We start from the raw sequence: 12034 nt of genomic DNA, 5'->3' as shown, positions 1-12034 counted from the left end.
GAATTAGGTCCAGCTTTGCCTCTTCAACACTTCCCAGCCTTCCTCCCTTTCACCCGTTCCTTTGAGTGCATTTTAAATATTTCAACCTAGAGAAAAGTTACAGGAATGGTACAAAGGACCCCTGCTCCCTACCCCCCACACATTGCACCTGTGTGAGTTCTTCCCACCCCCACCACCCATGCCCTGCGCTTCTACCTCTGCATTTGTCAAAGGAGGGGACTCCGTAATGCCCACGGGAAATGGAACTGAAACACACAAAAATTAAAATCGTAAACATTGTTTCTCACCCTAAGCTCCATCAAGTTCACGATGCAAGCTGCCTGGGCCATCCCCAGAGAACAGAGCGTCCTGGAGCTTGGACATTATTACACTGCAGAGAAACCAGTGCTGCGAGATTAAGAGATTAGGAAAGGAAAAGAAGTCGGAAGGAACGAATCAGGACCCTGGTCGGGTGGCCTCTTGATGTCCCCAGAACCTCGGGCAGGGTTGTCGTTGCAGGATGAGGGGAGGAGCAGGAGCGTTGCCGTGCAGCTTCCCCCAGCGGGATTTTTTGGCTAAAGCTTTGGTGCTCTCGTGGCAGGCAAACGGTGTCATCCTTTTCCCCTCCAGAAAGCCCACTAGCAAACTCCCCTGCACGTCCCAGAGAGCTCTGCCAGGACCTGCCGCTCCTGCCGTGCCTGCTCCCCTAGGGCTTTGCCTCCAGGCTTGGCTGGGACTGGTAAACCTGGTGTCCGCTTCGGATGCCGTTCTTGGAAGAAACGCCTCCGGATCTCGATCCCGCTCTGCGGTTGTCTGGACCCCGTCTGGGAAGCTGGGCTGGGCACCCAGTGAGCAGAAAGTTCCCTGCCCTTGGACCATTCAGCCAGGACTGTGTGGCTGTCTCAGCTGTTGGCTCTTCCTTCCGCTCTGATTCTGGGTCCTCTCCTGTGATGGGGGGGGGGGGCTGCCACTGAGGACTTCCGTTCAGGGTCTCCTTCTCTTTCTTAAACAAGTTATCCGTTTGCAAGCCTGCAGATTTGTTTGGGGGGCATCGACACATGTCAGCACACAAAAAGTTGTCTGGAGTTACATAATTTTACACAATGTGCTTTTTCATGGATTTTTGAAGACCCCTTGTTTATGATATAATTCTCCATCATCACCTCTAAACATTATGGTGTTACCCCGAAATAGGACTCTTTGCAACATAACTACTACAAATGCTTCCCAACCAGGAAACCATGCAACATAACCTCCCATTCACAGACTACGTTACAATGTTGCCAACTGTCCAATCCTTCCTTCCTCTCACCCCTCCCTCCCTTCCCCCCGCCACCTTCCCCTCTCCCTCCTACTTACCACCCCCCCACTCCCCCACCCCCCACCCCCTCTTGTCCCTTTCTCTGTCACTCTGTTCCTTCCATACCTTGTCTTTTCTCTCTCTCTCTTCTGGAGTCACTAGGGGAAACAGAATTTAAAACATTTATTTTGATGCAAATTTTTTTAAATCCATGCATAGTTTCTTTTTTATGCAAAAATATTTATTTGCTTACTTGAAATGCAGTTACAAAGTGTGTGTGTGTGGGGGAGAGAGAGAGAGAGAGAGAGAGAGAGATCTTCCCTCTGTTGGTTCCCTCCCCGTATGGCTGCAGCAGCTAGGGCTGGGCCAGACTGAAGCCAGGAGGCAGGAACTCCGTCCAGGTCTCCCATGTGGGTGCAGAGACTGAAGTCCTTGGGTTCCACAGGATGTGCAATCGCAGGAAGCTGGGATTAGAAGCACAGCAGGACTCAAAGCCAAGCTGTGGGGGTCCCAAGCGCTGATTCAACTGCTGTGCCAAACGCCCACCCTACACAGTGTGTTCATAATACTCACACTTCAGGTTAAGCTGCCACTTGTGCGGCCGGCATCCCACATCAGAATGCTAGTTTGAGACTCAGCTGTCACTCTTCTGATCCAGCTTCCTGCTAATGTGCCTGGAAAAGCAGTGGAGGATGGCCCTGGACCCACGTGGGACACTCAGATGGAGTCCTGGCTCCTGGCTTTGGCCTGGCCCAGCCCTGGTCATTGCAGCCATAAATAATATATGGCTAATATATTACTAATATAATACTAATATTTCTTAAACTTTTATTTTAGAGTATTTTTAAAGATGTATTTATTTGGGGCCAGCCCCGTGGCACAGTAGGTTAATCCTCCGCCTGTGGCACCTGCATCCCATATGGGCGCTGGTTCTAGTCCTGCCTGCCCCTCTTCCAATCCAGCTCTCTGCTGTGGCCTGGGAAAGCAGTAGAAGATGGCCCAAGTCCTTGGGCCCCTGCACCTTTGTGGGAGACCCGGAAGAAGCTCCTGACTCCTGGCTCCTGGCTTTGGATCGGCCCAGCTCTGGCCATTGCGGCCATCTGGGGAGTGAACCAGTGGATGGAAGACCTCTCTCTCTCTCTCTGCCTCTCATTGTCTGTAACTCTACCTCTCAAATAAATTTTTTTAAATGTATTTATTTATTTGAAAGGCAGAACTGCAGAAAGAGAAGGAGAGACACAGAGGGAGAAAGATCTTCCATCTGCTGGTTCATTTCCCCGATGGCCAAACACTGGCCCCTCGTGAAATTTTCAAAGACCCTAAATAAACTTCACCTTTGAACTCCATCTTCCAGGAACTTCCTCAGTCCCCCACACCTAGCACTTGGCTCCCTTCCGTCTCCTCCAGGAGACCCTACCTAGGCTGTGGCCTTTCCCCGTGCTGCGGACTCTGTCCTGCGGTCATAACCTCTCTTCCTTCCGGCCAGCCTTGCAGGCAGGAAAACGTGGGATCCCGCTCCCTACCCGCCCGGGGCACACCCACCCCATCCCCAGGCACTGCTGGTCTCTGCCCCACTTCTCCACTCCGAGATCATTGATCGTTCTCTTTGTGGTTGATCAATATTTTGCCAAGGGAGGAAAATGTGCAGGCCGAATGCCAATTTCATTGCTCATCTGACTCCCAGCCTCGCTGTCCATCCACTGATGCCCTCTGCCTCGCTCCGCCACTGCCCAGTGATGGTTTCTCAGACTGAGACTCCATTTCCATCATTTATTCGACATTTGTTCGCCGGCTCCCCTGAAGGATGAGTGTGTCCTTCTCCCTCCATTGTTTACCTTTTATTTGTTTGCTTGTGCCTGCGTGGGCTCATAGATTTCTGTTCCTTGCAATGGGTTTATTTACCTGATGCTCTCATGATAATGCTCAAGTGGCCAATAAGACCCCTGTCCATCACCCGGCTTACTTGTTCTAACCATGGCCCCATTGTTCTTTGTGTTATTTCCTTACTGTCCGGCACAAGTTGCCCCAGGCTCATCTGCCCTTTCCTCACCCTCACCGGGAACTGGTCACTTCTCTAAGGATCCTGGTAGTGTGGGAATTCAGGCACGAAGCTCTGGTTGCTTCCTGTACCCATTGCTACTCAATGTGTGTCTGTGTGCATTTATGCACACCCCATCTCTACCTACAACAGAACTTCAAAAGCTCATGGCACAAGGGCTTAAGCCACTGCCTATGACGCTAGCATCCCATGTGGGCACCAGTTTGCGTCCTGGCTGCCCTACTTCTGTTCTAGCTCCCTGATAATGTGCCCAGGAAGGCAGCAGAAGACGGCCCAAGTGCTTGGGTCCCTACTACCCACATGGGAGACCTGGATGAAGCTCCTGACTGTGGCCTGGCCCAGTCTGATTGTTGTGGCCATTTAGGGAACGAGCCATCAGATGGAACGTGTCTTTGTCTTCTCCCCCAGCCCCAACTTCCAAATATTTAGTAAAATCTTAAAGAAAAAAGAAAAAGAACTCATGGAAGAAGGTGGGACTTCAATGTGCAGTTACTCTGTTGCAAGAAGTTTTGAAATCCATGCAGATGAGGGGTCTTTGGAAAGTCTAGAGCAAGGTGTAATACGAAAAAAGGATGCTTTAGTTTCAGAAACGGTCTGGCCCCAAGACAAACTTGCTTTTAGTCCATTTTCTACGTGAACTTCTTTCAGGTCTCACATGTTAGGGAGGGCACCTGAGTCCTCTGGGAACACAGGGCCTGGCTCAAAGGAAGGGACAGAGGAGGTCCCTGCCTGTCCAGCGGAGTCCAGGGAGGGAGGTGGAAGCAGGTGCGTCCCCCCATCCCAGGTGTCCCTGCAGTGTCCCAGAGAGAGGAGAGGAGCAGAGCCCCGTTCCCTGGGATGGGTGCTCTCTACTCTACATTTGGAGATCAACTCCTGTAACCGGGGCAATCAGAGGAGCCGATGGAGGGATAATTTACTGAGAACAGAAGTCTGAGGTTGAGCATTTTGCAATGGAACTTCTCCCAGTTGGCACCAGGAAACACTCCACAGTAAATCCTCTGAGTGTGGTCTGTTCTTCTTCATACAATGGCAAAGGGAGGCACAGCTGGCTGCCCCCCCCCCCAGTAGAGTCCTCCCAGAAGCGTCCTCTGCGTTGACGTTTTACCTGGAAGCGAGCGAAGGCCAAGGAAGAGCTCCAGCTCTGTGTGCTGAGTGTGAATGAGTGTGAGTGGGTTTTTTTTTTAATATTTTATTTATTTATATGAAGGAGTTCCAGAGAGAGAGAGAGAGAGAGAGAGGGAGACCCTTCATCTGCTAGTTCACTCCCCAGATGGCCTCAATGGCTAAAGCTGAGCCAAGCCGAACCCAGGAGCCAGGAGCTTCATCCAGGTCTCCTGTGTGGAAAGCAGGGGCCCACGCACTTGGGCCATCCCATCCTCCACTACATTTCCCAGGTCATTAGCAGGGAGCTGGGTTGGAAGTGGAGCAGCCGAGACACCAGCCAGCACCCACAGAAGATGCCAGCCTTGCACACAAACACTGGCCCCAGGGTGAATATTTTTGCAAAAGGAGCCTTGAGACGCTATCTCAGGGCCTCCATCATGTGGCAGGTGGTTACGCAGCTGCCTGTGACGCTGACATCATTTGAGTCCTGGCTGCTCCCTGCTAAGATGCACCTGGGAAAGCAGCAGAAGGTGGCCCAAGTACTTGGGCCACTGCACCCGCGTGGAGACCTGGGTGGAATTCCAGGCTTGCGGCTCTGACCTGGCTGAGCCCCCACCATTGCAGCCATCTGGGGAATGAACCAGCATATAGAAGGTCTCTTTCCCTCTGTGTGTCTCCTTCTCTCTGCCTTTCAAATAAACATATACATCTTTCTTTTTTTTTTTAAGTTATCTTCTGTTTGAGGACCGGGTAGAATGAGGTCATAGGGGGTAAAGAATGTGCAAGAACAAAGAACAGTGAACACTGCTTGGAGAGCGTCGCCGCCCCACCCATGAGAAGGAGCTGGGGGCGGCACAGGCTTTGCCTCCAGCCCCAGTCGCAGTCAGTAGCTTGCGGGACGCAGAAAGGAGCCCTCGCACCTTCCGGGAGGTGTAGAAGCAGGCTGCCTGTGCCCCTGGGGAAGGGCAGGCAACCTGCTCCTGCAGGAACGGTGCAGGCAAAGCCCTGCGCTTCTGGCGGAGTGAGGCCCGGGGCCCAGATCCTGTACCTGCACAGGCAGAGGTCTGCCATGCTGCAGGGCCACCAGGACACTGTGCCCAAGACCAGTGCAGCAAAGGCATTAAAAAAAAGTCTGACCTTAGAGGGCTGGACGCACCAGGGCCTACCTGAGAGTGAATCTGCACCAGGACAACAGAGAGCCGTGGAAGCAGTGGTGAGCATGCCCACTGCACAGGGACCAGGGCCTGGGGGAGCGCGCACGCTTGAGGCACAGGTGAGCAGGGCGGGAGCAGGATCACAGAAGACTCCAGATCCTGCTCAGAGCTCAGGACAGCAGCAGCCATGCCGTAGAGGACAGGGAAGGGTGTGGCATGCTGGAGGTCCTAGCAGGGTCAGCTCCCGACGGGGTGGGCTCAGCCTCCTCCCCACTCACCAGGCCGGCAGCTCCACTCCTAGCCTTAAACACTACTGACTGTTGGCCTCAGTCTCTGCTGCTCCTGGGTGTATGATGCCTGGCATCCAGTTAAAAAAAATTTTTTTTTGACAGGCAGAGTGGACAGTGAGAGAGAGAGAGACAGAGAGAAAGGTCTTCCTTTGCCGTTGGTTCACCCTTCAATGGCCGCCGCGGCCGGCGCGCTGTGGCCGGCCCACCACGCTGATCCGATGGCAGGAGCCAGGTACTTATCCTGGTCTCCCATGGGGTGCAGGGTCCAAGCACTTGGGCCATCCTCCACTGCACTCCCGGGCCACAGCAGAGAGCTGGCCTGGAAGAGGGGCAACCGGGACAGAATCCGGCGCCCCGACCGGGACTAGAACCCGGTGTGCCGGCGCCGCAAGGCAGAGGGTTAGCCTAGTGAGCCGCGGCACCGGTCCAGTTGAATTATAACAGAGAGAGAGAGAGCCAGGGAGAGAGAGAGAGAGAGAGAGAGAGAGAGAGAGATGAACCGTGTCAAGAGACAAAACAACCGACAGAATCAGACCCAGAGATCTCTCTGATTGAGATGTGAAAGGAGTGGGGAAGGTGGATCACAGGAGGAACAGGTGGAGAATGTAGCAGAGAAACGGATACACTAACGAAGCGCCAGATGCCAGACTGGGAATGAAAACACTTGTTCAGCGGCTAAGAGTTTCTTCTTCAATAGGCTCATGGCGCACTGGACATAGCTGAGGACACACTCGAACTTGAGGAGGAAGCGATAGGAATGATTGACGTTCAAACAGAAGATAAAGAAGAGTTGTGTGCTGAGGGGGGGTGGGGACTGGGGGGACTGGCCTCACGCTCATGCCACTGTGTCCAGCAGGGGGAGACTGCAGGAAGCAGGAGTCTAGTGAGCTGGTGTTGACCTGGGGGAAGCTGGGAGATTGACAAATGCCTCAGGTAGTCACTGCTTTGCTCCACTGCTTCTATGTTAGCATGAAGTGCCTGTTCTCCTATGCCTCCATGTCCCCCTTTGTGATCTCCTAAACCCTATTAGTTGGGGGAGGAATTATGGGGTTCATCCTCCCATCATCCTCCTTGAGAGTCTGCTTGCCATTCAGCCTCAAAGAAAGGGACTTTGAAAGTCAGCTGGAGGGGCCGGCACTGTGGCATAGTGGGTAAAGCCACTGCCTACAGTGCCCGCACCTCATATGGGTGCCAGTTCAAGTCCTGGCTGCTCCACTTCCAATCCAGCTCTCTGCTATGGCCTGGGAAAGCAGTGGAAGATGGCCCAAGTGCTTGGACCCCTGCACCTGTGTGGAAGACCCAGAAGAAGCTCCTGGCTCCTGGCTTTGGATCAGCACAGCTCCAGCTGTTGCGGCCAATTGGGGAGTGAAACATCAAATGGAAGACCTCTCTCTCTCTCTCTCTCTGCCTCTCCTTCTCTCTGACTTCTAACTCTGGCTTTCAAATAAATAAACAAATCTTTTTTTAACAATTTAAAAATAAAGAAAGTCAGCTGGGGCAGCTGGAAAGAGCTGGGTCTCAGCTATCCGCCTTTCACTTTCCACGATCAACTTAGGCTTGATGGCACTAGAACACAACACAGAGGCACTGGTTCTTTAAGGATCGTTCATTTGCAAGGCTACAAGAGAGAGAGCTCCCATCCTCTGCCTTACCCCGCAAATGCCCACAATAGCTGGGACTGGGCCAGGCTATAGCTCAGAACTGAAAACCCAACCCAAGTCTCCCTCGTGGGTGGGCAGGGATCCAGTACTGACGGCAGCAGCCCGGCTTCCCCCGATCTACATTGGCAGGGAGCGGGAACTGGCAGCAGAAGCCAGGAACTGAACCCCCGTACCGTGGTGTGGGGTGTGAGCGTCTTGGCTGGCTTTTTATCCGCTGGCCTCTGGTGTTGGGGTGGAAAGTGACAGTTCACCTCGCTCTAGACTGGTAGCTAGAGCAAGCAGCACACGATCCGTACGCCGCCTCTCGCTGCTCATTCGAGCAGTAACAAGCATGCTCAAAGGAAAGAGGGTATCGGTTGTGGCACCTGTCCATGGGACGCCGGAGAGGTATCCAAAGGGCCCTGCTGTAGAGACCAGTCGTGCACTGCCTCAGGGCGTGTGTGCAGGAAATCTGCCTTTGGGCACACAGTGCTGGGTGGTCGCCACCGACCGTGTTACCCAGGTGGCCAGGCTGGAGGTGCATCATGAGAGGCAGAGGAGGGCACTCGGCAAGAAGCCAACTGGGTGCCCGTGGGAATACGTCCAGACATCGTGGGAAACAGAATTCAAAGATAAGCTTATTTTGGTGGGAAAAAATTGAAATCTATGCATAAACAGGGCCTTCAAAACATTCATGGAAAATACGTATCATGAAAAAAAAACTGCATGGATTTCAAAAATTTTTTGCACCAAAATTAATTCACCTCTTAATTCCATTTTTCCCATGAATTTGCTGAGGTTTCTCTTTTTTAAGGTTTATTTTTTATTTATTTATTATCTATTTGAAAGGCAGAATTACAGAGAGACGGGGAGAGAGAGAATGAGAGAGATCTTCCATCAGCTCATTCACTCCCCAAGTGGCCACAACAGCTGGAGTTGGGCTGATCCAAAGCCAGGAGGTAGGAGCTTCATCTGGGTCCCCTGCGTGGGTGGCAGGGGCCCAGGTGCTTGGGCCGTCTTCCACTGCTTTCCCAGATGCATTAGCAGGCAGCTGGATGGGAAGTGGAGCAGCTGGGACTGGAACTGGCGCCCATATCTGATTCCAGTGCCAAAATCGGCTTTACCTGCCACGCCAGAGTGCCAGCCCCTGTGGTTTCTTAAGGTTAACTTCTGGGTCTAGAATTTAAAGTCAGACACAGCTTGACATCTGTCACCATTTCCTTTGTGTGACCATTTCCCCCGCCAAACCAAGCTCTTCAGGGTAAGGGTGACTGGGGCCACTTCGAGCCCCAGGGGTGGTGCCAGCGACGGTAACTGTAGCTGAGACAAATGCTTTCTGTGGTCCTGTTCCCCAGGCGGTCCCTGCACACCTGCGCCAAAGGGCATCGGGAAACCACACCAGCTGCCTCCACAGCCTCCCATCACCCCCTGCCTGCCCTCACCAGCACACACCCTGGCCAGGCTGGCTGTTCCAGTGGGCAAGGAGTGGCCAGTGGCAATTGTGGGCTCTGGGCCTGATCTAAACAGGGCACAAGGTTCACGTGGCACCTGCTCTCTCTTCTCTGACACCCAAGGCTCTACCTGCTGTATATGGGGTCTTCAAGAAGTTCGTGGAACGTAAACATTATGGAAATGTTATGCATGGACTTCAAATTGTTTTCTTTTGCACCAAAACAAGCTTAGCTTTTCATTGCATTTCCCAGAAACATTTTTTAAAAATGTGTATTTACTTTGTTTGAAAGGCAGAGTTACAAGAGGAAAAAAGAGAAAGAGAGAGAGAGAGAGGTCTTCCGTCCACTGGTTCACTTCCCAAATGGCTGCAGTGGCCAGGGCTAGGTCAAGCCAAAGACAGATGTTTCTTCCAGGTCTCCCGTGTGGATGACAGGGGCCCAAGCACCGGGCATCTTCCACTGCCTTGTCGGGTGCACCAGCAGGGCGTGGAGCATCCTACCCCACATGGGATGTGGGGTCACCCGCTACGCCAGCGCCTGCCCCTCCAGGGACGTTTTAAAGTCCCCTTATTGTTGCCCTGTCCGCACACCTTCCACCCTCTCCCCCTTGTTCCAGGTGGCTTTCCTCCAGCTGGCCACAGCAAAGCCGTTAGCCAATCAGGGCGCAGCCCCCGGGCGCATTGGTGGTTCAACAGGAGTCTCCTGAGAAGAGTGTCAGACACAAGGGGACGGAAATTTCTGGAACCCGAGGGGTGTGGTCTGCAGAGATATCAAGGGATGGGAGACCCAGGAACCCCCTCATCCTTTTCCCCACCTTGGCAGCCAAGCCCTTCATCTTGGTGGTAGGGGAGTCGTCTTTGTTAGCCAGGAACGTGCTAGAACACTGATGATCAAAATGAGAGAGGGGAGGGACATGGAGGAGAGGGAAGACTTGTGGGGGGGTGGTGACACAGGGAAGGCAGAGGCCCAGCCTCCGCCGGAGCTGAGATCCGTTCCCTGGTGGGAATGACTTTTCACTCCCGCGTGTCCTGGGAATCACTGGTGGCTTGAAGCCGCCCCGATGGCAGTTTTCCGGAAGCTTTCAAAACCTCTCATTGCCGGTGTGAGAGGGTTGAGTCCCAGCTGGGCTGCTGTGGGCATGGCCGGAGCTGGAGGTGGCTGTGGGGGTTGGGGTGAGGGGGTCTGCCGCTGTGGGCCTGGAGAATGTGCTTGGTTTTCGTGTGGTTTTTTCCTGCAGCTCAGCTGTTGGTCTTGTGTGGGCACAGCTGAGACGGCAGGATGCAAAGGAGCTCTTGGACACTGGGCTCTGTGTTGAGGAAGTCTGATGTGGGGGCGACAGGCGGCAGCTGGCGTGTGACCTCACCTTACTACGCGCAAGCGGCTCCTGCTCCACTGGTGACTGCTCGCTGTTAATTCTCCTTTGTTTTTCCGACACTGCTGTGAAAGGTCACCGGAGAGTTGAAGCTAAACCATTTGAACCTCTATCTTCTTATTTACCTAAGAGAGATCTTTTGTCTGCTGGTTCACTCCCCCACATGCCCACGATGGTCAGACTGAGCCGGCTGAACCAGGAACACACACGCCAGGTCCCTGACGTGGGTGGCAGGGATCCAGTCCCTTGAACCACCACCCCACTGCCTTCTGGAGTCTACACCGGCAGGAAGCTGGAGTCAGCAGCCCAAGCCAGGAATCGAACCCATGCACTCTCAAGTGGGATGGCGGGGTCTCCACGGCTAGGCTAAACACCTTCTTCTTTTCTTTCTTTCTTTCTTTCTTTCTTTCTTTCTTTCTTTCTTTCTTTCTTTCTTTCTTTCTTTCTTTCTTTCTTTCTTTGACAGAAAGAGTGGACAGTGAGAGAGAGACAGAGAGAAAGGTCTTCCTTTTGCTGTTGGTTCACCCTCCAATGGCCACTGCGACCAGCGTGCTGCGGCCGGCACACCGCGCTGATCCGATGGCAGGAGCCAGGTGCTTCTCCTGGTCTCCCATGGGGTGCAGGGCCCAAGTACCTGGGCCATCCTCCACTGCACTCCCTGGCCACAGCAGAGAGCTGGCCTGGAAGAGGGGCAACCGGGACAGAATCCAGTGCCCCGACCGGGGCTAGAACCCGGTGTGCCGGTGCTGCAAGGCGGAGGATTAGCCTAGTGAGCTTTGGCGCTGGCCACGCCTTCTTCTAACTCTACCATTTTGGTGAAGTGGAATGCCTAACGTTGCCAAGGTCGGAACATCCAGGTTGCTCGTTGGTGTGGGGGCGCCTCCACACACTTCGTTGTTCTCGGGAGCTGGGGGATCTTCTGTCACCCTACTGGGCTGGCTCCTGCCGCTCCCACACGAGAGGTGCAGAGGGGACTGGGGTGGCTCAGCTTCGTGCCCAGTCTTACCACCCAGAGTCCCCTGCACGTTCTTCCCCACCACTCCTTCACACGCCCCAGGGCTGGGAAGGGCCACGCACCCGCCACGCCACGTGGACCCGCCGAGCACCCAGCCGGCTAACAACGACCCTTCCTGTGTCTCCACTCTCTCCAGAACGGGCTCAACGGCTTGCATCTGGCTTCCAAAGAAGGCCACGTGAAAATGGTGGTCGAACTGCTGCACAAAGAGATCATTCTAGAAACGACGACCAAGGTAGGTGGGAGATCGACACGGTCGGCCCCCAGCTCGTCCCCAGCCCGGGCTCCGAAACTTCCAGGAGAGAAACCCAAGCTCAGCCTTCCCGTCGCCCCCTGACGCCTCCTGGAAAAACCCAGGCCTGATTTCCAGAAAGTTCCAGGGTCTCTAGAAAGTCCCGGGGGCCTCTGCTTTAGTCTCATCACGGGGTGTCATCTAAAACGGGGACCTCATCCCGGTGGCCTCCTGCGTTCCAGGGCAGCGGCCTCTGCCTGGGTTCCAGGCCCAGCCGGCCTGTGGCCAGGGTCAGGTTTGCCAGCTGTAGGATGGGTGCAGTTGTAGGACAGGTTGGGCGTCAAGTCAGAGGGCAGGCAGGGAGGGATCGGTGGGGTGGGAGACAGAGCCCAGGCTGCTCTGACCCCTCCTACGTGCTCAGCCCTTGGTGCAGGTGGG

At 54.1% G+C, this 12034-nt stretch overlaps 1 protein-coding gene across 8 annotated transcripts in view; it reads left to right on the top strand.

The window, feature by feature from the left end:
• Positions 1-12034, top strand: part of ANK1 (ankyrin 1) — a 185092-nt gene that overhangs the window by 119082 nt on the left and 53976 nt on the right. For all 8 annotated transcript variants that reach the window (XM_070068605.1, XM_070068600.1, XM_070068598.1 and 5 more), the window contains exon 3: positions 11501-11599. In XM_070068605.1, the coding sequence (XP_069924706.1) occupies positions 11501-11599 (99 nt within the window). The remainder of the gene's footprint in view (positions 1-11500; positions 11600-12034) is intronic.

Source organism: Oryctolagus cuniculus, chromosome 2 (genome assembly GCF_964237555.1).
Source record: "Oryctolagus cuniculus chromosome 2, mOryCun1.1, whole genome shotgun sequence".
In the NCBI taxonomy this organism is placed as follows: domain Eukaryota; kingdom Metazoa; phylum Chordata; class Mammalia; order Lagomorpha; family Leporidae; genus Oryctolagus; species Oryctolagus cuniculus.
The sequence above is the reverse complement of the archived record's forward strand: the minus strand, read 5'-3'. Positions and strand labels throughout refer to the sequence as shown.